General features: G+C 50.6%; 1 protein-coding gene across 2 annotated transcripts in view; it reads left to right on the top strand.

Annotated features, from left to right (window-relative positions):
• Positions 1–1,055: 1,055 nt before the first annotated feature.
• The window catches only part of Sin3b (SIN3 transcription regulator family member B), a 32,405-nt gene continuing 9,857 nt past the window's right edge, over positions 1,056–23,603 (top strand). Inside the window, exons 1-11 of one of the 2 annotated variants that reach the window (XM_087901064.1) lie at positions 1,056–1,193; positions 1,791–1,897; positions 3,513–3,666; positions 8,410–8,607; positions 10,650–10,793; positions 14,451–14,570; positions 16,475–16,564; positions 16,779–16,897; positions 19,675–19,882; positions 20,440–20,556; positions 22,515–22,753. In XM_087901064.1, coding sequence (XP_087757190.1) covers positions 1,095–1,193; positions 1,791–1,897; positions 3,513–3,666; positions 8,410–8,607; positions 10,650–10,793; positions 14,451–14,570; positions 16,475–16,564; positions 16,779–16,897; positions 19,675–19,882; positions 20,440–20,556; positions 22,515–22,753 — 1,595 coding nt within the window. In that variant the 5' untranslated portion in view covers positions 1,056–1,094. Of the gene's footprint in view, positions 1,194–1,790; positions 1,898–3,512; positions 3,667–8,409; positions 8,608–10,649; positions 10,794–14,450; positions 14,571–14,798; positions 14,978–16,474; positions 16,565–16,778; positions 16,898–19,674; positions 19,883–20,439; positions 20,557–22,514; positions 22,754–23,603 lie in introns of those variants that run through there. The other variant, XM_048427097.3, reaches the window with a different exon arrangement.

Raw genomic sequence — 23,603 nt, 5'->3', positions numbered from 1 at the left:
TTGAGGTGAGTGGTGGCACACCTATCTTCCAGGCAAGGGAGGTGAAGGCAAGACAATCACAAGATTGAAAATTGGAGAGTAACCTGTGCTACCTAGTGAGGCCTCATCTCAAAATACCAAGGGCTGGGAATGTGGCTCCACAGAGCATTTGTCAAACATGAGCAAGGCCCTGGACCCCAGAGCCTGCTCCACAAAAGTAAAGTTTGGAAGCAGCGGTGGCATGGTCCAGGCTCCAACCCAGCTCTGAATGGGATCAAGAAAGTGGGAATGGAGAGATGATTTAGTGGGAAAAGAGCTTGCTGCAAGCAAGCAGGAAGATGCACACAGGCTGGTTCTGAACAGAACTGCAGCGGTGGAGACGGCATTGCTGGCTGGCTACCCTGTCCCTTACAGACAGTGAGCTCCAGGTTTAGTGAGAGATCCAGTCTCAAAAGACACCATTGCTCACCTCTGGCCACAGCACACACATAAAGGAGCGAGCTTACATGCGCGCGCACAAGCTCAGTGCAAGAACTCAGTCCACGTAGCTCTAGAATGGCTGCTGCTCACAGTCCACTGCCACATCAACCCCACAGAACAAGAGTCCAGAAACTTCCCAGGAAGAAGCAGGTCCTATAAATACGTCTTTAGGTCACAAGTCAACAGATATGTGGACTTGTTTCCGATAATGTCAACATCTAAATGTCAATTTCTTTTAAGATGTGGTATTAACTATGTAGCTCAGTCTAGGTTGGAACTCTGAGTGATCCTCCTGCCTCAGCCTTCCTGGTACTGAGATGACAGGGGAGCCTGAACACCGAAATGTCAGTTTTATAAAATTAATGAGTTTTAAAATGTTTTCCAACTTTGCTAAAAAGTACTCTCCCCTCCCCCAACAAAATAAAGCACAAATTCTTTGAGCTTCCCGGTTGCCATAGATCCCTAAAGAACGTGCGGTTAGAACGACCCCCACCGCTCACCCCCCCCCCCCGAGTTTCTCGTGCGAACTCTCCCCCTATAGTGACGTCACGACTCTCGCCCCTAGGGGGTGGGGCCCGCGCAGGCGCGACCTGGGCTCCAGCGGAGGCGGGGCAGACGCGGCTCTGACTTCCAACATGGCGCACGCAGGCGGCGGAGGCTCCGCGGGCCGGGGATTCGGCGGCTCCCGCTGGGGTCGTTCAGGCTCCGGAGGCCACGAGAAGCTGCCGGTGCACGTGAGTGATGCTCCCAGCTTCCTTTTGGGGACCCGAGGCCCCGCGGGCCGGCGTCCCTCCGTGCGGCTTCGCCTCGGCCTCCTCTCTGCGCAGTCGGGGCCCGGGGACCCCACATCCCTTCCCTGGAATCCTTCGGTCATCCCGGCGGCCCCTCGATTTCCCCTAACGCTTCACTCCTTCTTGCCGCTCCTCGACCCTCCCGGAGATGCCGCGGACCTCCTCGACATCCCTCAGTCATTCCTGCGGTCCCTGTCATTCCCGGACCCCGCGGTGCGCTCCGGAACCCCCCGGGTCCTGCCCGCTGGCCCTTAGTTATCTTCGCCGCCCCTCGGTTTCCAGGGGACGTCGCGGCCTCCCCGAGACCCTTTGGTTCTCCCCTCCGGTCCTCGGTCTAACCCGGAACTCCTCGGGCTTCCGAAGCCCCTCGAGACTGGCCGCTGGCCCTCGGTCGTCCTCGTCGGCCCTCCCCGGAACCCCGCAGTTATCCTCGAGGCCCTTTGCAGCCCCACACCACCCCTTCTCTGTCTCTGGCCTTCCAGTCCACAGTCTCTGAATCGCGTGACCCCGGCCCACCGTCGGCCTTTTCGTTCCTCGCAGGTGGAGGACGCTCTCACCTACCTCGACCAGGTGAAGATCCGCTTTGGCAGCGACCCTGCCACCTATAATGGCTTTCTGGAGATCATGAAGGAGTTCAAAAGCCAGAGGTAACCTGCAGGGGCGTTCTGCACTCGGGAGCAGTAGGCTGGATGAGCCCCCCCCATCGGGGCTCTCCCCCCCCCCCATGTAGTACTAACTACATCTCAACCCTTAAGCTGGTGGCCTTTCATAGCTTTGGTTGGCCTGGGAAGCTTCTGAAATAGTCGCAGGATGAGGTAACTGAAAAGCTGATGAGGATTCCTGGAAGGAGGTCAGGAATTGGGGAATGGGTGAGATCCAGGCCTGGACAGAGAGCACTCTTTAATTGAAATGCTGGTTTGGGTGTCAGTAAGGTGACTCAGGGTAAAGGTGCCTGCCTCCAAGCTTGACCACCTGCACTCCAGCCCCAGAACCCACATGATTGGAGAGAACTGACTCCCCCAAACTGTAATCTGACCTACACTTGGTAGCTGTGATACATACCCCCTGCAAAAAATAAATTTAAACAGAACAGTTTTGAAATCTTTGAAGAGTTTTGTTTATGAAAGGTTGGAGGTACAAATTTTGTTTTGGGGAACAGTGGTAAAATAAATACTTCAAGAAAATGTTACTTATGGGAGGGTGCACGGTTTCTTCTTAAATCTTATTCCCAGGATGCGTCTCCTAGCCCTTCCTAGTTTGGTACCTATATGGATAAGGGACATAAAATACAGGAACTGTTGTAGGCACAGAGTCGTTGGTGTAGTGGGGTGCCTCTGAGTTATGCCTGTATCTTCTAGAACCTTTTGTGAGGGATGGCTTGGTTTAGGTGAGGGGCTCACCCTAGTGACAGGTGGTTGTCAGTCAGCTTCCCCGCTCTACTACTGTCTGCTCTCAGGAAGTGTGAAAGGCCTAGGCTTTTTTCTTCTGGCTATTCAAGATACTGAGGCCAGAAGATGACCCTCTCCATGTCTCCCTATTTTTCCCCCATCCTCTAACTGAAGGCTTTGGTGTTAAGACTTTTCCTTTAGTTAAGAAAAAAAAATCAAAATGGCTGGGCAGTGGTGACACATGCCATTAATCCCAGCACTCAAGAGGTAGATGCAGAGGGGTCTTTGAGTTCAAGGCCAGAGTGGTTTATAAAAAGTTGTAGGACAGCCAGGGCTACATAGAGAAACCCTGTCTTGAAAAATATTAAAACCCCAAAATGTATCCTTATCATTCCCTGGTTCATAAAATATTAGGAAACATCTCACATTGCTTGGAGTACTGTGGCCTCCTGTAGATTCTTACCCCAGCACCCAGGTCTTGGGACATTTTCAGAACTGGGCCTAGGATCTCGTATGACTTGGAAGCTGTGAATTTTTTGCCAGACCTAGGTAATCACAGGTGGTCTCACATGGTGGGGGTCCATTTTTATTTTAAGCAGGTCGTGGTGGTGCACACCTTTAACCCAGGCAGAGGTATATAGATCTCTTGAGTTCTTGGCCATCTGTTCTTAGAAAGTTCCAGGACAGCTAGGGCTACACAGAGAAACCTTGTTTCAAATGGAAAAACAAACAAAAAACCAAGAACAGGTTGGGGCTGGTTTTAGGAGTCTTTGTTGTCACTGAAGCCCTGGCCTGTGGTGATTCTAAGGTATTTGAGGGGATTCTTTCTGGTTCGATCCCAGGACTCTTGCCCACTTGCGTTCTTTTCTTCCAGCATTGACACCCCTGGCGTCATCAGGCGTGTGTCCCAGCTCTTCCATGAGCACCCTGACCTCATTGTGGGGTTTAATGCTTTCCTCCCGCTTGGATACCGCATAGACATTCCCAAGAACGGCAAGTTGAACATCCAGTCTCCTTTGACCAGCCAGGTAGGCTTCGTTTGGGTGATGTGGACTCAGTCATGCCTACCCGGAGCACAGCTGGACATTTGTGATGCTGCTGGAAGCCTTGTACAGCCTGTTCTAGTTCTCTGATAGCTTCCAATCCAAGTCAAGGGAGAAACACAGAGGCAGCCTCTGCATTCTGAGGTGAACAGTGGAGGTCTTAAATCGAGTGTAGTAGCTGGGGCTGTGGTTCGGTGTGGGAGAGCTCTTGGCATGGGTGAAGCCCTGGGTTCAATCCCCAGCTCGTGGTGGTGGGGGCGGTGGGGTGGTGGGGAGGGGATGGAGTCAAAGAGAATTTTGTGTTCAGAGTCATCGCATCACTAGTTGCTGAGGTCTGGCCTCGGGGCTTTCCCTACAAGTCTACCAGGCCAAAGTATATTGAGGCATCTGCTGGCTTTCATCCAGGTCACCAGTAAAACCAAGTGGTTGAGCTGTGTGCATGGAAATAACTTTGTTTTCTGCCACAGTTTCGTGTAGTTGGCATAGGTTCCTTTATCAGCTCAGGCTTGGTCCCCCACTCCACCACTGTTCACCGTAGCACAGGCAGGTCTGAAATGCATCATTCCTCAGCCACCACAACAGGCTTTAGGTGACATTGGACAGGGACTTTCCCAACTGTACCTGGAACCCAGGATCCAGGGCCATGAAGCCTTATCAGGAGTGACTTCTGGAATTTGTATGGCTGAGGTATAAAGCAGTGGCAGCTTTGTCGAGAGCAGAGAATTGTTCCTAGAGTTTATGCTGTCTGAACATCGCTGCCGCTTCCTAGAAAGCTGCCGGGAGCAGAGTCTGGGCCTTGGTAGTCTGTGCCCCTGTGTATCACACAGGGCTCTGGACTCACAGTGAAGCCAATAGCGGTTTTGTTTTCCTCATAGGTGGCTTAGATGGCCAAAGGCCCCAGTGACTTACAGAAAGGATGACAAAGATGGTCTTGGACCTATGAACAGGGAACCCTGCCAGTCTTGAGTCACCTTCCCTCAGGGTACTCTGGAGCTCCTTGGTCTCGGTGACAGTGATAACCTGATCGTGACCCAGGTGTTCGCCTGCTTTCTGATGGCTCACCGAGATGTCTTCAGGATCCCTGGAGCCTTTGCCATGCCATCGCAGCAGGAACCCTTACAGTCCCTACACATCAGCATCTGTCTTTGCTGTGTTCCCCATTGAGACATGGTCTCTATAGGCTGGCCTGGAGCTTGACATTCCCCTGCTTCAGCTCCCAGAGTGCTGTAATGATAGGCACCTACTGCCTATCACCCTAGCTTCACTGATTGGAAACGCAGCTTTTTCTCTCTCTCTTCCATTTTATTAGTTTGGCCTGACAGCTACAGATGAGCTCTGTCCTCTTATGTGCCGAGAAAGGTGCCAAGGGAGTCCCCACCTATTTGGGTTCTGTGGTGAGATTTCGGAGCCTCTTTCTTGTGAGGAGTTTTGCACTCTGGCATGTGATATGGTACCCAGGGCCCCTGCCCTCCCAGTGCCAAGGACACCAGTGCCCTTGGTAGCAGATAAAAGTAGGGGTTAAGGGTCAAGCAGAACTGGGTACTTAGATTCAGGGTGTTCTGCCAGTATTTAGGAGGCAGGAGATTTGCCATGAGTTCAAAGCCAGCTACAGAGTAAAGACCCTATCTTACCTACCTCTGTGAAGAGAGGAGACAGATAGCCATGCCACGCCAGAAGCAGGAGGCCTGGAAAATTTGAACTGCTGTTAGTTCTACCTGAGTAAGCATCTTGAGTGCTGCTTCAGAGCCCTCACTGGCCATCAGCTTTGAGAGGTGTGTGTCCTGTGTCTGACCAAGCTCTTCAGAGCACCTTTCTCAGTTGCCTGTCTGTCACTGAGCTGTGTCAAGGGAGGAATAGGCAACCAGATATCAGTGGGCAGGTGAGTTCCTAAGTCCTCTTTGGAGGGGGACTAACAGGAAGCCCTTTGACACACTCTTTGGGGAGGCTCACTCTGTCTGATTAATTCTGAACCACCACTTCCTTGGAACTGGGCCCTCAGTTTAATTTGGGGTGTAGGATTCTCAGTGATAGCAGGAACTTTGGTGGGGGCAAGTAGGGAGGAGGAAGGAAGGGCGCTGGAGGGATGGGCTATTAGGAGGGTTGTCTATGAAGTAGGGCAGGACTGGAGGGGAGCTGAGTGATAGGTTTGCAGAATATTCCTGCTTCTGGGCCAGGAATCGCCCAAATGGAGTTGGGAGGACCCAGACCTTGGAGGACAGGACCTAGGAGTGGGTCAGTGAGGTAAGGTGTTTGTATGACCCAGGCTGGCCCTTCTAGTGAGGTGGAGGTTGGTCCCTAGGCAGAGGACACAAGGCCCTGGCAGCTGGGCCTGGTGGTTTGCTCATTTAGGCTCCTGAGTATCCAGGAGGACCTCATGGGCAGATGTGGATTGCAGTGTATCAACTGTTGAAACAGTCACCCCAAGGGGAAGTGCAGACAGAGAAATAGAGAGGATGAAGCGATTTGTAGGAAGTCCCCTGGAGGGCATGTCTGCTGCGGCTTGTAGGCTCAGTAGTGACGGGTTTTTATTTTCCAGAGATCACACTAGAAAATTGTATTACAGCTGTACAACCATAACCACTAGTTCCAGAACATTCCACCACCCCAGAAGCAGACCCTGCCAATCATTTCTCTGCTTCTTGTTTCTGTATATTGCCTGTTCGAGCATTTCACATAAATGGCCTTCTGTCAGCACTCACATAGTATATGTCAGTGGTTATTTTCTTGGCTGAGTAATGTTCCACTGGTGGACCGTGTTTTACTCATTCATCTGGTGGGTGTTTGAGTTGATTGTTGTGAATTGTGCTTCATTGAATGTTGGTGTATGAGTCTTTCCCGTTTCTTAGATCTGCTTTGTAGGATTGCAATTGCTGGGCTGTAGGGAAATTCTCTGTTGGATTGTTGAGGAGCTGAAGGCTGTTGCCATAGTAACTGTTCTCACCACCATCGAGTGTCTTCTGCAGAGTCCCTGGCCAGAGAACTGGCTCTCTGTCATGCTGTACTGGCTTATTCGGGACCAGAGGAACCATACAGTGCTGGAGCATGTCCCTAAATGGCTGGGCAAACCCAGACCCCTGCAACCTGGACCGTGGGCTGGCAGATTACTGAGATGAGAGTCTTGGCCCACATTTGGCAATCAGTGTCTGTGTTCTCAGCTTTGGCTTTTAGCCAGAACAAACTTTGTGTTTGTCCACTGTCGTTAGCCCCTAGTACCTGAGAACACCACTAATTGGCCTCTGATCCTTGAGTTCTGCACCTGCAGATTCACCACAGATTGAACAGTTCAGGGAACATACATGTATGCTGAGCATACAGACTGGGGATGGAACCTGGTCCTTGCCCATGCTGGGGAGGGGGGGTGTTCTGTATCTGAACCACACAAGCCTATTCTTGTGCTGTGTGTGATAGTCATTCCCTAGTCCACAAGGTTGACTATTGACAGTGTGCCTGGTATAAAATGTCTGGAGATGGGGATGCTTGTGGGGGCTATGCGTGTGTGTGTGAAATCTGTGGAGGAGGATTCTAGAATCTGTCCCCCTTGGATACTAAGGGACTACTATTTGGATGTGGGGCTTTGACTGAGAAAACATGGAACAGATGAGGCCATTTGAGTGGGCACTAATTAAGTTTGGCTGGCTTTTTTTTTTTTTTCTAGACAGGATTTCTCTGTGTTGTCCTGGCTGTCCTAGAACTCACTCTGTAGACCAGGCTGGCTTTGAACTCACGGAGGTCTGCCTGCCTCTGCCGCTCGAGTCCTGGGATTAAAGGGTGCACCACCACTGCCTGGCTGCTGGCATTATTTTAAGAAGTGTTGAGGGTACAGCACAATCCTTCCCTCAGGAACCCGAACCCCTGCTGCTGGCACCTCCAGCATTTTGAGGAAAATGATTTATACTTCAAGAACAGATGTCATGTGTGTGCCTGCTGCCCGGAGGAGGGCAGAACTGCTGGGGCAGACAGCAGAGGTGTTTAGAGTCACTCCAGGATGATTCTGGAAGGTCGTGTTGAGCATAACTAGAGCCTCAGTGCACAAGTGAGGGTGCTTCCGAGAAACCCCATGCTGTTCCTCCAGGACTCTGGCCTGGCTGTAGCCACAGTTAAGCTCTCATGCCACCAGGATGCTAGTTTTCCCTGCAAAACAGGAGACATGTTTCTGTTTACAGCTGGAGAAAAATAGGCACAAGTAAGATGCTTTTCAGTTTGGCTCTGATAGTTTGACTATCACTGTCACTTGAGTTGTTCTGGGGCTTAGCACCAGAGGCCTTGTGGTGAGAATCCTAAGCCAGCTGCAGCTAGATGCACAGGCACTGTGATGGTCCCTCAAAGCCAACAGCCGCTGTTCCCACTCAAATAGTCTTGCTAAGATGGAGGCATCACCTAAAGCTCTACTCATAGCTCCAACAAGGTTTAGCTTCCAGGATTTGTGACTTTTCCCCTACATGCTGATCTCTTAAGAGTAGAAAGCAAACCTCTATCCCAGCACTGGGAAGGCTAAAGCAGGAGGTTGGCCAGAGTTGGAGCCAGGCTGCATGGGGAGATCAAGTCTCAGGAATACAGGGGAGGGCCTTGTTGAAATTTCAGGCACAGGAGACCTGAGGAGACTCTAGAAGGAGGAAGTACTTTGCCCCCATGGGTCCTCAGGTGTTACAGGAGCAATGCTTTTCAGCATGCAGTGACAATTCACCATTCTCTGGCCACGCCATGCCTCTCACTGCCCATATTCTGCAGGAGAACTCCCACAGCCATGGTGACTGTGGTGAGGACTTCAAGCAGATGTCCTACAAAGAGGACAGAGGCCAGGTGCCCCTGGAGTCGGATTCTGTGGAGTTCAACAATGCTATCAGCTATGTGAACAAGATCAAGACCCGCTTTCTGGACCACCCTGAGATCTACAGGTCCTTCCTAGAGATCCTTCACACCTACCAGGTAAGACCCAGCCTACCACAGCACCTGGGGCCTGACTTCAGCTGGCTCTTGTCTGGCATTTGGAGCTGAGAGTGGAGATCAGGTTCTCACAAGCTGGCCAGACATTTGCTGCAAGCCGCACCTCACCAGTCAGGTCACACTCTGTGTTCAGTCTAGTTCTGAGGGAATCAGAAGTAGGTTGGGGTAGAAAACGAGTGTGTGTTGAGAGGTGTGTAGACCAACCACTGTCAACCCCTGGTACAGTAGCAGGGAGAAAAAAGGCTGGGAACAGCCTGTACAAAGGTCCAGGGATTCAAGTGCACAACCCTGATTCTTAAGAAGGAAACTTCCTAAGCTGGCTCAACAGCTAACACTTAAAATGATAGGTTGTATCCCCAGCATTGCACCATTGCACAGCACACAAAGTTGCACAGATAAATAAGATTTTTTGGCTTACAGGTTTACTATCATAGAGCTAACCTAGACTCCCTATGAACTCGGAGAACCCCAATGATGGTCCACATGGATAGCTTAGGCTCCATTGGTGTATGACAGGGAAACAGCTTGAGTTATGTGGGTATAGACACCTCAGGCAGTGACAGTGTGGCTCCCAGCAAGGACACAGATGTGGGGTGCTGGTGTAGTTCTGCATTCTTGGGGGCACACTAGAAGGAAGCTCGTTGGCAACAAGGTCCCTGCAGAGATCATGTCCAGAGTGCCGGCCATGGCATGTGCACTCCACCAGTTCCCATTGTGAGGTCAGCTCAAGGATCCTTTGGCCTGTGTGTGCAGTTTGTCTAAGTCCCTGGGGTACAGAGGTGGCTAGAACACCAGGCTCACTTGTCACTCTTTGCAGTTTGTTTTCCGCTGGGGACACCACACCTGACTGCTGAGCCATCTTGCCTGCCCCTAAGTTGTGTTTTTTAAACAGTGGTTTGAAGCCAGATGTGGTGGCACACACCTTCATCCCCAGGATTCAGAATGCTGAGTCAGGAGGATTGCTGTAAGTTTCAAGGGCATCCTGGACTGCACCGTGAGCCCAGGCTGCCTCCTGAGCCACCACAGGTTCCGTAAAGCCAGCAAGAGCAGTTGGGGTGCAGTTCCGCTCAGCTGGCACGGAACCTCGACTGGTTCAGAACATCTGGACTTGGTTCTCTCCCCTTCCCTCTATTAGGCTGTGTAAATGCTACAACTTGAGTTGCTTTCCCTGGGGCACGAGGGTGCCACTCACAAGACTACTTGGGTTCATTCTTAGCACTGTGCAAAAAATCAAAAACCCAAGCAACTCCCCTTCCTAAAGGGGGCAGTGAGCTACAGTGACTGCTGTTGTGGGCCTAGCACTGTGTCTTTAACTCTGACATTGAGTATAAGGTGGCATATTTCTAGACAAAGTCTTTTTTCTTTAATTTTCTTCTTCTTCTTTTTTTTTTTTAATGAACATTATCCCAGGCTGGGAGTGGTGGTGTGCTGCACACCTTTAATCCCAGCACTTGGGAGGCAGAGGCAGGTGAATCTCTGTGAGTTCAAGGCCACTCAGGTTTACACAGAGAATTCCAGGATAGCCAGAACTACACCAAGAAACAGTCTCAAAAATCCAAACAAAACCAACCCTCCCCCCTCCCCCCAAAAAAGACCCACAATATAGCAGCCTGGCCTGGAACTGGCAATCCTCCTGCCTCAGTTTCCTGAAAGGCCACCTGGATTCTATATCCCCATCCCCATTCTCTGTCCTTGCTGTTGCCTTCAGCTCCAGTTCTGCCTGCCTGCCTTCAGGCCTCCCTCACCTCTGCTCTCCCTCAGTCCAGCGGCAGCGGCGCAGTGGGAGGAACACTTCTTTGCTGTCACCTATCCCCTGACCCAGCAGGCCTGGTTCCCTCTGTAGAAGGGCACCAATTTCTCTTCCTTCGTGCCTATTCTTCCATTGCTCTGCAGTCCTTTAGCGTCAGGGCTGGGGTCACTGAGAGCAGATACTCTGGCAGTACAGGCACAGGACTGAGTCTGTACAACTGCCCATGCCCACATTGGTGCCCTGCCTCACCCTCTTTTCTTCTAACCACTTGCAGAAGGAACAGCTGCACACTAAGGGTCGTCCGTTCCGTGGCATGTCTGAGGAGGAGGTCTTCACAGAGGTGGCCAATCTCTTCCGTGGTCAAGAGGACCTGCTGTCGGAGTTTGGACAGTTCTTGCCTGAGGCAAAGCGATCCCTGGTGAGTGCCAAGTGCCAGGATCCTGCCCACAAGATGAATGGGGAGCTAGAGTCTGACAAGTGTGTCCCATACACAGACTGCGGTACTGTGGGAGGAGGAACATTGGTTTACATGGAGAGTGAGGAATATGGCCCCAGGCTTGGAGAAGTAGGTGAGGGGGTTTTGGCCCAGGAACAGACTGCACTTGGCTTTCTTTCCCAGCAGTGACTTGAGGCCTGCCAGAGGTGCCTCAGCCACCTCTTCCTCTTCCTCCTCCTCCTCCTCCTTCTTTGCTTTTTCTTTCTTTCTTTTCTTTTCTTTTTTTTTTTTTTTTTCTTTAAAATGGTTTTTCCAGACAGGGTTTCTCTAGCTTTGGAGGCTGTCCTGGAACTAGCTCTTGTAGACCAGGCTGGCCTCAAACTCAACAGAGATTCGCCCGTCTCTGCCTCCCGAGCGATGGGATTAAAGGCGTGTGCCAGCATCACCCGGCCTCCTCCTTTTCTTAAGCATATTAATCTTTTTGAAAAGTAGAGATGAGGGGGCTGGAGAGATGGCTCAGAGGTTGAGAGCACTGGCTGCTCTTCCAGAGGTCCTGAGTTCAATTCCTAGCAACCACATGGTGGCTCACAGCCATCTGTAATGAGATCTGGCGCCCTCTTCTGGCATGTGCCATCATACATGGAGGCAGAATGTTGTGTACATAATAAATAAATAAACAAATCTTTAAAAAAAAAAGAAGTAGAGATGAAATTCTCCACTTTAAAGTATACAATTTTGGACCAGGTGTAGTGGTGCACACCTTTAATCCCAGCACTCAGAGGCAGAGGCAGGCAGTCTCTGAATTTGACTTCGTGGTGCCAGCCTCGTTGGCATAGCAAGTTCAGACCAGTCAGGACTAACATAGATGCTGTCTAATCTAATCTAATCTAAAAGGACACAATCCAGTGCTGTGCAGCCTGCTTAGCATGTAGTACACTGTCCCTTTAACTAGTTAGGAGACCCTGTCCCCATTTGTACTCACCCCATCAATCCCCCAGCCTCCGATCTGTTTCCTCCCTGGATTTGCCTGCTCTGTGGCTGTGACGTTATCATGTCTTTTGAGATCTGTCTGCATGTAGCCTTTGCTAGCGTTCCTGAGTGTGTGTGTCCATTTTACTCCCTCGTGCTGTGGACATGGGGTGGTTTGCCTTGAAGTTAAATAATGCCACCATGAACAGACATGTTTATGTCTGGTGGCAGCTTTGGCCCTGCGCCTGTGTGGGCTTCCTGGATCACACGGCAGTTCTGTTAACTTTGTGAAGAACTTAGAAAGTGTTTTCTGCATCAGTGGCTCCATTTCTCCACTTTGTCTTTGACTGTGTGACAACTGTTGAGTGGGTGTGTCTTGGCTTCAACTGCATTCCCCTGTGTATCATGTCTTGTGTACTGGCTTTGAAGATGTGTTATTTATTACTACTTATGTGTGTGCATGTTTGTCTATGTAAGTGTATGTGCATCATACAGAAGCAGATGCCTCTGGAGGCCCAGTTGGGTGTCAGATCCCCTGGAACTGGAGTAACAGGTGGTTGTGAGCTGCCAATGGTTGCTGGGACCTGATCCTGGGTCCTTCTGTGAGAGCAGCCAGTGCTCGGTACTCATAACCGTTGAGCTGACTGAGTCCTTACTGTGATCCACCAGATGCTTAGATGTGTGATCTCAGAGTCTCACTGCCACCTCCTGCCACCTCTTCTCTGCTTCATCCTGTTCTGGTGCACAGATTTTTTTGATTGTTTTCCCATCTCACTCTCAGTACTAAGCTTTAGAAGCTGTTGCACAGTTGAGATCATGAGGTTTCCCTATTCCCTTACTTGAGCTGCGTTTTGTCTGTGGGGTGTGAGGTGAGTCCAGCACAGCCAGAAGGGTTGCCATCTGTTGGTCTGTGTATGTTCTCAGACTAGCCTGGAATTGCCTGCAGCCTTTGCAGTGAGTTGAGAGCAGGAGCCTGGGCCTCCACCTCGTTCTTCTTTGTCAGAACTGCTGCAGCTTTTGAGATCCCTGATGGATGTTTTTTATTTTCTTTTTGAGACTGGGTCTTAGTGTAGCTCAGGCTTGCCTTCATCATGATCCTCCTGCCTAGGCTCCATGAGTTCTGGAATCACTAGTGTGGGTCACACACTACTGCTGAATCTTTTTTACCGTTACATATCTCTGTGTGTGTGCGCGCATGTGTGCATGTGTGCACGTGCACATGCCACAGCTGGTGTGGAAGTCAGAGGACAGCTTGGGGGTGTAAATTTTTCCCTTCATCCTGTATGTCTTGAGATCACACTCAGTTCCAAGCCCTTTACCCACTGAGCCATGTTGATGTTGGTCTGGTTTTTGGTCTAATCAAGTATTTGCATCCTGGCATGTTGCCATTGTTTTCTCGGCTTCCCTTACACCTGACTCGTCACTTCCCTTAGCCTTACCCAGGCCTGTGGCCAGTTGCCACCAGGTTTGTCACCTTGTCTTGATCACAAGAGTGTCAGCCGTGGGTGGGATGAAACCTGAAAATATCTCGTACATCAGAGTCTCTTGTGTTACCCAGCCTAGGGCTGTGGCTTGACTCTCTACTGCTACCTGGTATCTGGTTGACCTCCAGGGCCCAGATGATGGCAAAGCTGTGGACACCATGTAGCCTCCATGCCTTCCAACCTCAGGCAGAGCCATGCTGTACATTGCCTGAGTCTTAGAAACAGTAACAAATGACTTTCTGCTGCCTCTGCCTTTTGTGGGTTTTTCTCCTTTGTTTTCCTTTTTGTTCCTTGTGCTGTGTTTAACCTGCCACAGCAGCAGCTCAGAGCAAAGCTGGATAGTGTTTTGCTGCCATTGGTTCTGTTTGGGTACACAGTTACTTCACTTTGCCTACAGTCTGTGCCAACAACACATTTTTTGTAGTGTCTGTATATCTAGGTCCCATGGTGGTGTGGAGTGGGGAACAATGGTGTTAGAATGTCTTTATGACTTCCAGGAGGAGAAGCATCCTTGCCCTGTCTGTTGATTAAAACTTGCTCCAACCACTGTGTGGTATTGGCACACACCTTTAATTCCAGGCAGAGGCAGGCAGATCTCTGTGAGTTCAAGGCCAGCCTGGTCTACAGAGCAATTTCCAGGACTCCAAAGCTACACAGAAAAACTCTGTCTCAAAAAAAAATAAATAAATAAAATAAAAACAAAAAACAAAAGATCAAAAAAAAAACTTGTTCCAACCCCCCCCTCCACATACACACACACACACACACACAATACAGCCCAGAACAAGGCCACTTCCTAGGCATGTTCTGTCGTGCTGTCATGCATAACAAATAATCCACAACCTGGTTCCAAGCCCCCACTAGTGACCTGGATGACGTCAGCTGCTGCTGGGGCTGTGTGCGGCTGCCTCCCCCTCTACCTAGAATGCTTTGTGTTTTCTGTAGACACCCTGGTCAGCTGTGGACCAGGGGGCAGGTACCTGGACACACTCAGTTGTGCTCCCAAGACCACAGGGAGCTTTCTTGCAGCTATGTGTAACATTCACCCAGTGATCTGTGTACTTGGTCTCTGCCCCGAAATAAGACCACTCAGAGGCCCTGACCTGCCGCAGACAGTGCCTACCATGGCTACATGGCAAACGAGAATCCTTCCTCCAGTCTGACCACCTCCTGCATTTTGCCTTAGTTCACAGGCAATGGGCCATGTGAGATGAACAGCGTACAGAAGAACGAGGAGAAGAGTCTGGAACACAGCAAGAAGCGCTCTCGGCCCTCACTCCTGCGCCCTGTGTCTGCTCCCGCCAAGGTAACTGTCCATGTGTGGGTTCTTGCTGCACATGACGGGAGTGGTATGGAGGCCCAAGAGCAGGGGACCCGGGGCCAGAGACTAGCTGGTAGAAAAGGACAGCTACTGTCCTGGTGCTCCTTCACCTGCTCTCCTGCCCTGAGGTGGTTGTGAGGAGGAAGGGGGAGTTGGAAGGAAAGGCGTGGCGCGCTGTTGATTCTCCTTTTCACTGTCGTGACTCTTTCGTAGGTGGGGCTGCAATTGAAATGTGCAGTTGTATGGTTTGGTTACTGCACAACTGAGGAGTGAAGGTGGCTGACAACAGTTCCTGTCCCGCTCATCACCCCGTGATGGTGGATCTCTAGTCCTAGCACTCTGTTTACTAGTTGACTTTCTATAGTAATAAAGATTTTTGGCATTTCTGTTTATTTAGTTATGTGCAGCAGTGTCAACCTCAAGTTACAATTCATTACTATGACTGGTATCTGACTCCCAGACTGTCCTGGACAGATCAGTGGGACCCCTTCAGGCTGCCCTTGGGTCTCCTACCATGTCCATTTTTTTCATCCTTACCCCACTCTTGAGGATGGCTATACAGCAGGATGCTTCATGCCATGGGCTTGGGTCAAATGCAGGTCCAAGTCTGGTTTATCCATCTGTGTGTCTGAGAGAGAGAAGAGAGAGAGAGAGAGAGAGAGAGAGAGAGAGAGAGGAGAGAGAGAGAGGAGAATGAGAATGAGATATGTCTCAGAGATCAGAAGACAACTTAAGACTCCCTTGGGAGCCTTTGGTTGTCAAGCATGCGACAGGCAGGTTTATTTGCAGAGTTATTTCTCCTGTCCCAAAGTCCAATTTAGAGACAAGTGTCTGCACCCAGCTTTAGACCTGGCTTCCAACCCAGGATGCCTCTGGTGTCGCCCCCTCCCTGCCTTCTGGTCACCCTCTGGCCCATAGGAAGTACAGTAGCTACAGTGTCTGTGTCCCCGAGTCCAGGGTAAAGGCTGAACTGAGCTCATTGGCGCAGTGCTTTCTCAGGTGGCTGAGTTGAAGCCCCAGGATACAGCGCTAACATTTACTGAGCATGCCCGTGCTCCGAGTTTCCCCAGTGCACATGCGCAGATTCCATGTTCTGTTTCCTCGGTGTTTGCCCTTTCCCCAATATCAGTCAACCTGCACAATGACCTGGCCTCCGCTTTCCCAGTCCATGCACATGTGGGGCCCTGGCTTCCCATTTTCACAGTCCATGTCTACAAACATGCTTAAGGCTCTAGGTTCTATTTCCCAGAGTGAATGCGTGCCGCTTTGTGTTCTCATGTGCAAAGCCCTGAATGCTGTTTTCCCAGTCCGTGTATTCCAAGCTTGCGGGAGGTCTTTAGGTTCTAGTTCCCCGTTTTTGCAGAGCATGCGCCATGCCATGGTTCCGTTTCCCCTGAAAGCATCGGCGTAGTACTTGTGAGGCCTAAATTCGAATTCCCTAGTACTTAACTGCGCATGCGTGAGACGCTGTGTTCATACTCCCAGCAGCTGTCAATCATGTACAGGCCCTGAGCCCTCCCTGGCTCTTGTGGGGCTTGAACCATTACTGCACATGCCCATGACCCAGATCTTCTCCACAGCCTTCCACGTGTGCTCAGCGCCAGGTTCGATTCCCAGGTCAGCAGAAAATAAGCCATAACAGGAATCTAAGACCCCAGATCTGACAGGGTGCTGCTGTGGGCTTGCTTCTCCTCAGGTCCTGAGTTGCCCCCCCTCCCACATCACGCGGAACCAAGGCGGGATCAGCATCTTAATGCTGGGCAGCAGACTTCACCTAGGGTCCTGGGAACAGGGCCCTGCCAACTGCATTTGGTGCTTCCCCGGGTTCCGTGTACCCCGCATTGCCTGTGGCAGGGATTCACCATTAAGCTGAGGGTTTCTCTCTGCAGAAGAAGATGAAGCTCCGGGGCACCAAAGACCTGTCCATTGCTGCTGTGGGGAAGTACGGCACCCTGCAGGAGTTCTCCTTCTTTGATAAGGTGAGCAAGAGCCGATCCTTTCAGGCACAACTGCTTCCTGATGACGGTGTCCGGAAGCAAGGCTACCGTAGTGCATGGGAGAGGACAGCATAGGCTACTGAGCTCTCCCAAACATCCACACCCCGCATGCACACATGGCATTTGTAGTGTGTACAGAAGTGCGTACAGCTTCTGCGGTAGTGTCTCAAGCCTCCGACTCTCCGTATTCCCACAGGTGCGCAGGGTGCTGAAGAGCCAGGAGGTGTACGAGAACTTTCTGCGCTGCATTGCGCTCTTCAACCAGGAGCTGGTGTCCGGCTCTGAGCTGCTGCAGCTTGTGAGCCCGTTTCTGGGGTGAGTGGCTCTCGGCTTCCGCCCGTCCCACACAGACCCAGGGAAGTGAGCCAGGAAGTGTGTGTTTGTACATTTCTTTTAAACGTTGCCTTGTTTCCTATGTGTGCACAGATGACGACCAGAGGACAAGTTCTTGTGTGGGTTCTCTCCCACCGTGTGGGTCTCAGGAAGCTAACTCAGACCCTTCTCTCCCACCTGTCATTTTCCTCATTGGTTGGCTGAAGTTGTTCCCCAATTATTGTTGATAGGCTCACATTTGTTTAAAAAAAAAAGTGACTTTGAGAAAACAGGTTCCTAGTGTGAGCATTGCGGCTCAGGTGGAAAGGGATCCTGGCAGTCGGGAGCCAAGGACTAGCACAGGTCACAGTACGCATAGCAGCTTACAGCCCTGCTCTATCTAGGGCAAGGCTTCCCCCGTCTAACAGCTCTGCTGCAGCAGGAGAGGGCTTCCCCAGCCAAGTTGTTGCAGTCCATCTGTGGTGTGCTGGAGTGTAAGACTCAGCTCTGCTAGGGGAAGGTTTGCCCAGCGAAAGTGTTAGCTCGGTTTGGGGGAAAGGTCTCACCCAAACCTCATTCAAGAGGTTTATTGGGAGGGAAGAAGCCAAGAGAGTGGCTACCTCTGCCAGGGTGGAAAAAGGGCAGCAGCAAACTGAACAGGGTTTATATAGGGCACTTAGGGGTGGAGTTTTTCAGAGAGAAGATTTTCAGGGTAGGAATTAGTCAGATTTCAGTCCCTTGAGCTCAGCTTGGCTAGATCTCTACTCAGGGGTTATGATTAGGGTTAGGGTTGGTTGGTTTTCTGTGTAGCTGGTGAGGAGCAGAGTTGGCTTTGGCTTTCAGTGGCCCTTGTTAACCTTTTGACTCTAATTTTGGGGCCAAGGCATATTTATTTCACCGACTCTGATTCTATGGCCAAAGTGTGTTTTTTTGGCACTGGTTTCAGAACCAGGTTGGGTTTCTTTGTCTGGCCCTTCTTCCCTACACCTACTGCTAGGTGGTCACAACAGCTGACGGTCCCTGGGCTCCAGTGACTTTGTACACTGTGTATGAACAGTGCCTTTTCTTGGATTATGGCTCTGACCTTATGACGTGTGATTTGAAGGTTGTAGATGTAGATATTTGGGGGCTGGTGATACACAGTTCCTCCCTTGCAGGATGCTGGGTAGTGGCATTAAAGGCAGCTTCTTGGTATCCCTTCTCAGGTGTGCCCTCCTGGTACAGCTTGTATCTGTAGTATGCTGAGCTGTGAGTTCGCATTTTAATGCTATTCTCTCTTTTCAAGTTCTCACATGTATTGATATTGTGTTGCGCATGTTACCCAAGTTGCCCTCCTGCAGGTGATGAGTCCACTGACCTCCACATCATACGTGCCCTCCCTACAACAGTAAAATAAATACACAAAATGCAAATTTAAAGGTCTTGGTTTTTGTAAAAAATTAATAGCATTTTAGGTAGCATTGGATGTCAGTTGCTGTAAAATTGTCCCATTTCACATGTGTCCTACTTCTGTCCTGACTTCTGAGAATGAATTCACAGGGACCTTTTGGGGCGGGGTCCCCCTCATGTGGGAGGGAGACTTCACCCAGGAAGACAGCCACAGTGGACACGGCTGCTCTCTGTTCTGCCCTGTAGATCAGCCATGAACAGAAGTAAGTAAGTGGGGCAGAGCTGTGTGCCAATAAAGCTTATTTACAGACGCAGTTCATGGGCTGATTGCCTGCAGTGTGTGATACCCTAGGCTCCTGCTGTTGGAGTCCAGGTTCAGCCTCCTGAGACTGGACCAGTCAGCAGAGTCACCTAGGGAACAGTGCAAGGGAGGCAGACCCAGCCTACCCCAGGACGCCAGCACAGGATGGGGAGCTTAGTGATGCCTGTTGCCTCGTGAGGGACGGCTAGCGGCAGGAGTGCTCTGCCCAGGTCAGAGGACAGCCAACAACTGGAGGACTGATGTCAGGGCTCAAGGGGCAAGACTGGTGTCTGTCTGTGTTTGAATAGCATTCCAGGCTGTAGCTTAGGCACAGTTGGCTGTGAACCTCTGCAGGTGACTTACTGGCCACAGGGCTTTTGGGACTCTTGAGTGGTATTTTTTGTTTTGTTTTGTTTCTCCCTTCTGGTTTTGTTTGCTTGTTTGTTTCTTTTTCTTTTAGACAGGGTCTCTCTCGTAGCTCTGGCTATGCTGGAACTCACTATGTAGACCAGGCTGGCCTAAAACTTACTGAGATCTATCTGCCTCTGCCTCCTGATTTAATCTGCTGGGATTAAAGGTGTGTTACTACACCTAGCTTTGTTTCTTTGTTTTTGTTTTTTAATTAGTTAATTTTTATTTTATGTGCATTGGTGTTTTGCCTGCATGTTTGTGTGAGGATGTCACATCCCCTGGAACTGGAATTACATACAGACATTTAGTTGTGAGCTGATATGTGGGTGCTGGGAATTGAACCTGAATCCTCTGGAACAGCAGCCAGTGCTCTTAACTGCTGAGCTGTCTCTCCAGCCTTCCCCCTTTGTTTTTTGTTTTTAAGTTAGAGGACAGAGAATGAAGGCAGTGGGGCCCACAGAGGTTATTCCCATTGTGCTTTGTGGTTGAGTGCAGCTGGCAAGATCTGTATTTATAAGAGGGGGGTGCGGCTGATGGGTGGAGAGGACCCTCCTCCCTTCCCAGCGTTGAGTTCTGAGTCAAACCATCTTTGAAGTTGCACATGCACAAGGCCATCTTCATGACTTTAGGTCATTGTCAGGAGGCAGTGCCCATTTACAATTTCTATCTGTCTTTGAAGGAAATTTCCAGAGCTCTTTGCACAGTTCAAGTCCTTCCTGGGAGTGAAAGAGCTGTCCTTTGCGCCACCCATGAGTGACCGCTCTGGAGATGGCATTAGCAGAGAAATTGACTACGCATCTTGTAAGCGAATTGGATCCAGCTATCGGGCACTTCCCAAGACCTACCAGCAGCCCAAGTGCAGCGGGAGGACAGCCATCTGCAAGGAGGTCAGCCGCTGCCCACAGGCCAGTCTGGGAGGTCATTTTCTTAACTGAAGTTCCCTCTTCTCAGATGACTCGAGCTTGTGTCAAGTTGACATAAAACCAGCCAGGACACCATGTGTGTTCAGTGTGACACTCGTCAGGTTTTGGAGTCGTCAGGTTTTAGAGTCCTCAAGAGGGAACTCAGGAATCCGACTGAAGTCCAGACAATTTGAGGTCTGCAAAGTACTGTAAAGCACACTAGTCCACTGCTGTGTTTGTCAGTAAAGCTTTGCTAGCTGACAGCGGGCCCTTGGTGGACACACTGCCTATGGCTACTTTTGTTGAACAAAGGCCAAGTTGCATATTCAAGACAGAGCACCCAGCCTATGAAGGTTCAGATCAGGTCTCAAGCCCATCATGCTGGGATGCTTGGCTCTGAGACACTGTTGTGTGTTCAGCACCACAGCTGTGGCCTGCTTAGGAGCAACTAGAGACTTAATTTCTAGTCGGGAAAGTAGAGGAAGTAACTGCTCACATCGTCTGTACCAGCATGCTTAGTGACACTCCTCTCCCTGGTCCAGGTTCTGAATGACACATGGGTGTCTTTCCCATCCTGGTCTGAAGACTCTACCTTTGTCAGCTCCAAGAAGACACCCTATGAGGAGCAGCTGCATCGCTGTGAGGATGAGAGGTTTGAGGTCAGTGAAGCTACGTGTCTAACCCACCTACACCCCTGCCTGCCTGTCCTGCCTGTCCTCTGTCCACCCAGCTCAGTGTCTTCATAGTGCAACCCAGAATCGAAGTCTCTCTCCCCTGCCACTCAGAGCAGCTCCCAAAGCTCCCTGCTGGCCAGTTCTGCCAGCTCTAGAGCTCCCAGCACAGCACTACCCCTCTTTCAACTAAAGAAAGTGGGAACTGGAGAGATGGCTCAGAGGTTCTTCCGGAGGTCCTGAGTTCAATTCCTAGCAACCACATGGTGGCTCACAGCCATCTGTAATAAGGTCTAATGCCCACTTTTGGTGTGCAGGTGTACACGCCGAGCACTCACACATAAAATATAAATAAATTTAAAAAATCAACTAAAGACAGTGGGTTAGTTAGCTTAAAACTTTGTTAGCTTTATTTTTATTGATGCTGTAATTGAGCTCTCATCCCTCATTGAGTGTCCCTCCTGGGGACAGACAAAAACCACCCTTACTATCCCAAAATTCATATGTCTTCTTGTTGATGTGGTTTTATTTCATTCTAAGGTTTACTTATTTTTATTTTGTGTGTGTGGGTGTTCGCCTGCATGTAGGTCTGTGGACCATGTATGTCAGGTGCCAACAGAGGCCAGAAGAGGCTACTGGATCCCTGGAACTGGAGTTAAGGACAGTTGTGAGCCACCCTGTGGATGCTGGGAATTAAACCTCAGTCCCCTGGAAGAGCAGCCAGTTCTAGCCACTGAGTCAGCTCTCCAGCCTTTGGTTTCCTTTTGAAACTGTCTCTCTTTATAGCATAGGCTGGTGTATAATTTGTGATCCTCCTGCCTCAGCCTTCCGACCCCAGGTCCTGAGGGTCCTGTGTACGTGTGTTTCTATCTTGTGCTATGACACGGTTCCTGTGGGTAAGGCAACTGCTGGGAAGTGGGATGTGAAGGCCATACTGGGGAAGCCTGCCTTTGGTATCCCATAGTGGGAGGGACCCAAAGGAGCCCAATTGTGGTTTTTCTCCCCCTTCTGAGCGGTGCCGCCCACCCATGAGGGCAGCCTGTGCCTGAAGCACATCTTTAAAGTCCTATGTTCTATTTGAGACAAAGTTGTCTTGGAATGCACAGTCTCCTTCTTCTGCCTCTCATGTGCTGGGGTCATGGACCTGTGCTAAGCGCAGCTTCCTGTTAATACTGCCACACCAACCTCTAAATTTCAGTGTGAGTTTGGGAGAGGCCGGTGATCAAACTGTAGTGGGAAGTGTGTGTGTGCATCTGAGTGTGTGTATTGTATGGTTCTGCCAGCGGTGGAGTCGAGGCCTGAGCCACACATCCCCCTTCTCTCTGCTGTTCTAATAATCAGTAGTCATACTCAGCCTGCCCCTTCCCTTCTCCTGTGCACTCCCTTCTGTCCCATCCTCCACTCTGCTATCGTTTCCAGATAGACAGATGCAGTTTGTGTGGCGGTGGCAAAGGCAAGAGGATTGCCTAAGTTTCCTGTCTCTGAAAGATGAAAAAATGAACAAGGGCCTGGAAAGAGGACTCAGCAGTTAAGAATGCTGACTGTTCTTGGAGAGACCATGGTTTAGGTTCCAGGACCCACTTTGGGCAGCTTACATCCTCCTGTAATATGAGCTCCAAGGAGTCCAGCAGCACCTGTGGCCTCCAGAGGTACTGCACTCACTTGCACATACCCACACACAGAGTTGCACATAGTGCAATGTTAAAAATGAAATAAATCATTAAGAAAGCCAGCAAGTGAATAGAAAGTATAAATGATGTCACAGGGTAGGCTCTATGGTGCTCAAGCACCCCATGAAGTGGTATGTACCACTTGCTGTACCATTGTAAGTGCACCCTTCCCACATGGTGTGCATGATGGGCGCCCACACTCACGGGCTCCATTGACAGCTCCTTCGCACAGCTCACTGAGGCCCCAGTGCTGACCATACCTGGCCCTCCCTGCAGTTAGACGTTGTCCTGGAGACCAACCTGGCCACCATCCGTGTGCTGGAGAGCGTGCAGAAGAAGTTGTCGAGGATGGCGCCTGAGGACCAGGAGAAGCTCCGCCTGGATGACTGCCTGGGCGGCACATCAGAGGTGATCCAGCGCCGTGCCATCCACCGCATCTATGGCGACAAGGCCCCCGAAGTCATTGAGAGCCTCAAGAGGAACCCTGTCACCGCTGTGCCTGTTGTTCTGAAAAGGTGTCCCTCCTTTCCACTTCCCTCCCTGACTCAGGGAGCTACTAGGCTTCTGACCAATGGTGTCATCTGACCCTGTTCCCAGGGCCAAAGGGAGGTGCTGACCCCCAACTGACCTCTCCCACACTCTAGTCCTGAATAGAGTCTTGACAGCCAGACTCCCAGACATCTGTTGTGGTCACATCCACCTTCAGGTGTAGATATGCATTCTCACTTTTGGGGGTGGTTCTGGGACCCTCCAGACCCTTCTAGAATTTGAATCAGTGCTTACATAAAACCTACACCTTGTCCATGCCTGTGCGTTACCCTAGGTGACTTAGAACACTGGTGGCAGTATACATGCTGTGTATTCCTGCTTAGGTGTGCTTGAATCCTGGGATGTGAAGGGCAGACTGTGACTATAAAACACAAAGCTCCCTGGCCTGCTGTCTCTTGACAGCGTTAATGACAGCTGAGTAGGCAGCTGGGCACCTGGGAGAGGTGGAGGTCTAAAACCAGCCACGGCTGGAGAGATGCTCAGCAGTCGAGAGCAGAGGACCCACATGGCGGCTTACAGCTGTCTGTAATTCAGGGACACCAGGCATGCATTGTAGTGCATATACATGTAGACAAAGCATGCACACATAAAATAACCTTTTTTTTTTAAAAGTAACCGTTTTGGCTATGTGGAACTACTGCCTCTCCCACTCCCTCTGTGTGGTTCTGGGGTTTTGTTTGTTTAGGTGATATGGTCTTATGTAGCCGAGGCTTGGACTTATTTACCATGTGCCCATGGCTAGCCTTCTGACTCCAGGTCCTGAGTGCTGGGATGACATCTTGCACCACCATTCTGTGCTCTTTTGTTTTGTTTTGG

Source organism: Myodes glareolus, chromosome 23 (assembly GCF_982192425.1).
Source record: "Myodes glareolus chromosome 23, mMyoGla1.1, whole genome shotgun sequence".
NCBI classification, from domain to species: Eukaryota; Metazoa; Chordata; class Mammalia; order Rodentia; family Cricetidae; genus Myodes; species Myodes glareolus.
The sequence above is the reverse complement of the archived record's forward strand: the minus strand, read 5'-3'. Positions and strand labels throughout refer to the sequence as shown.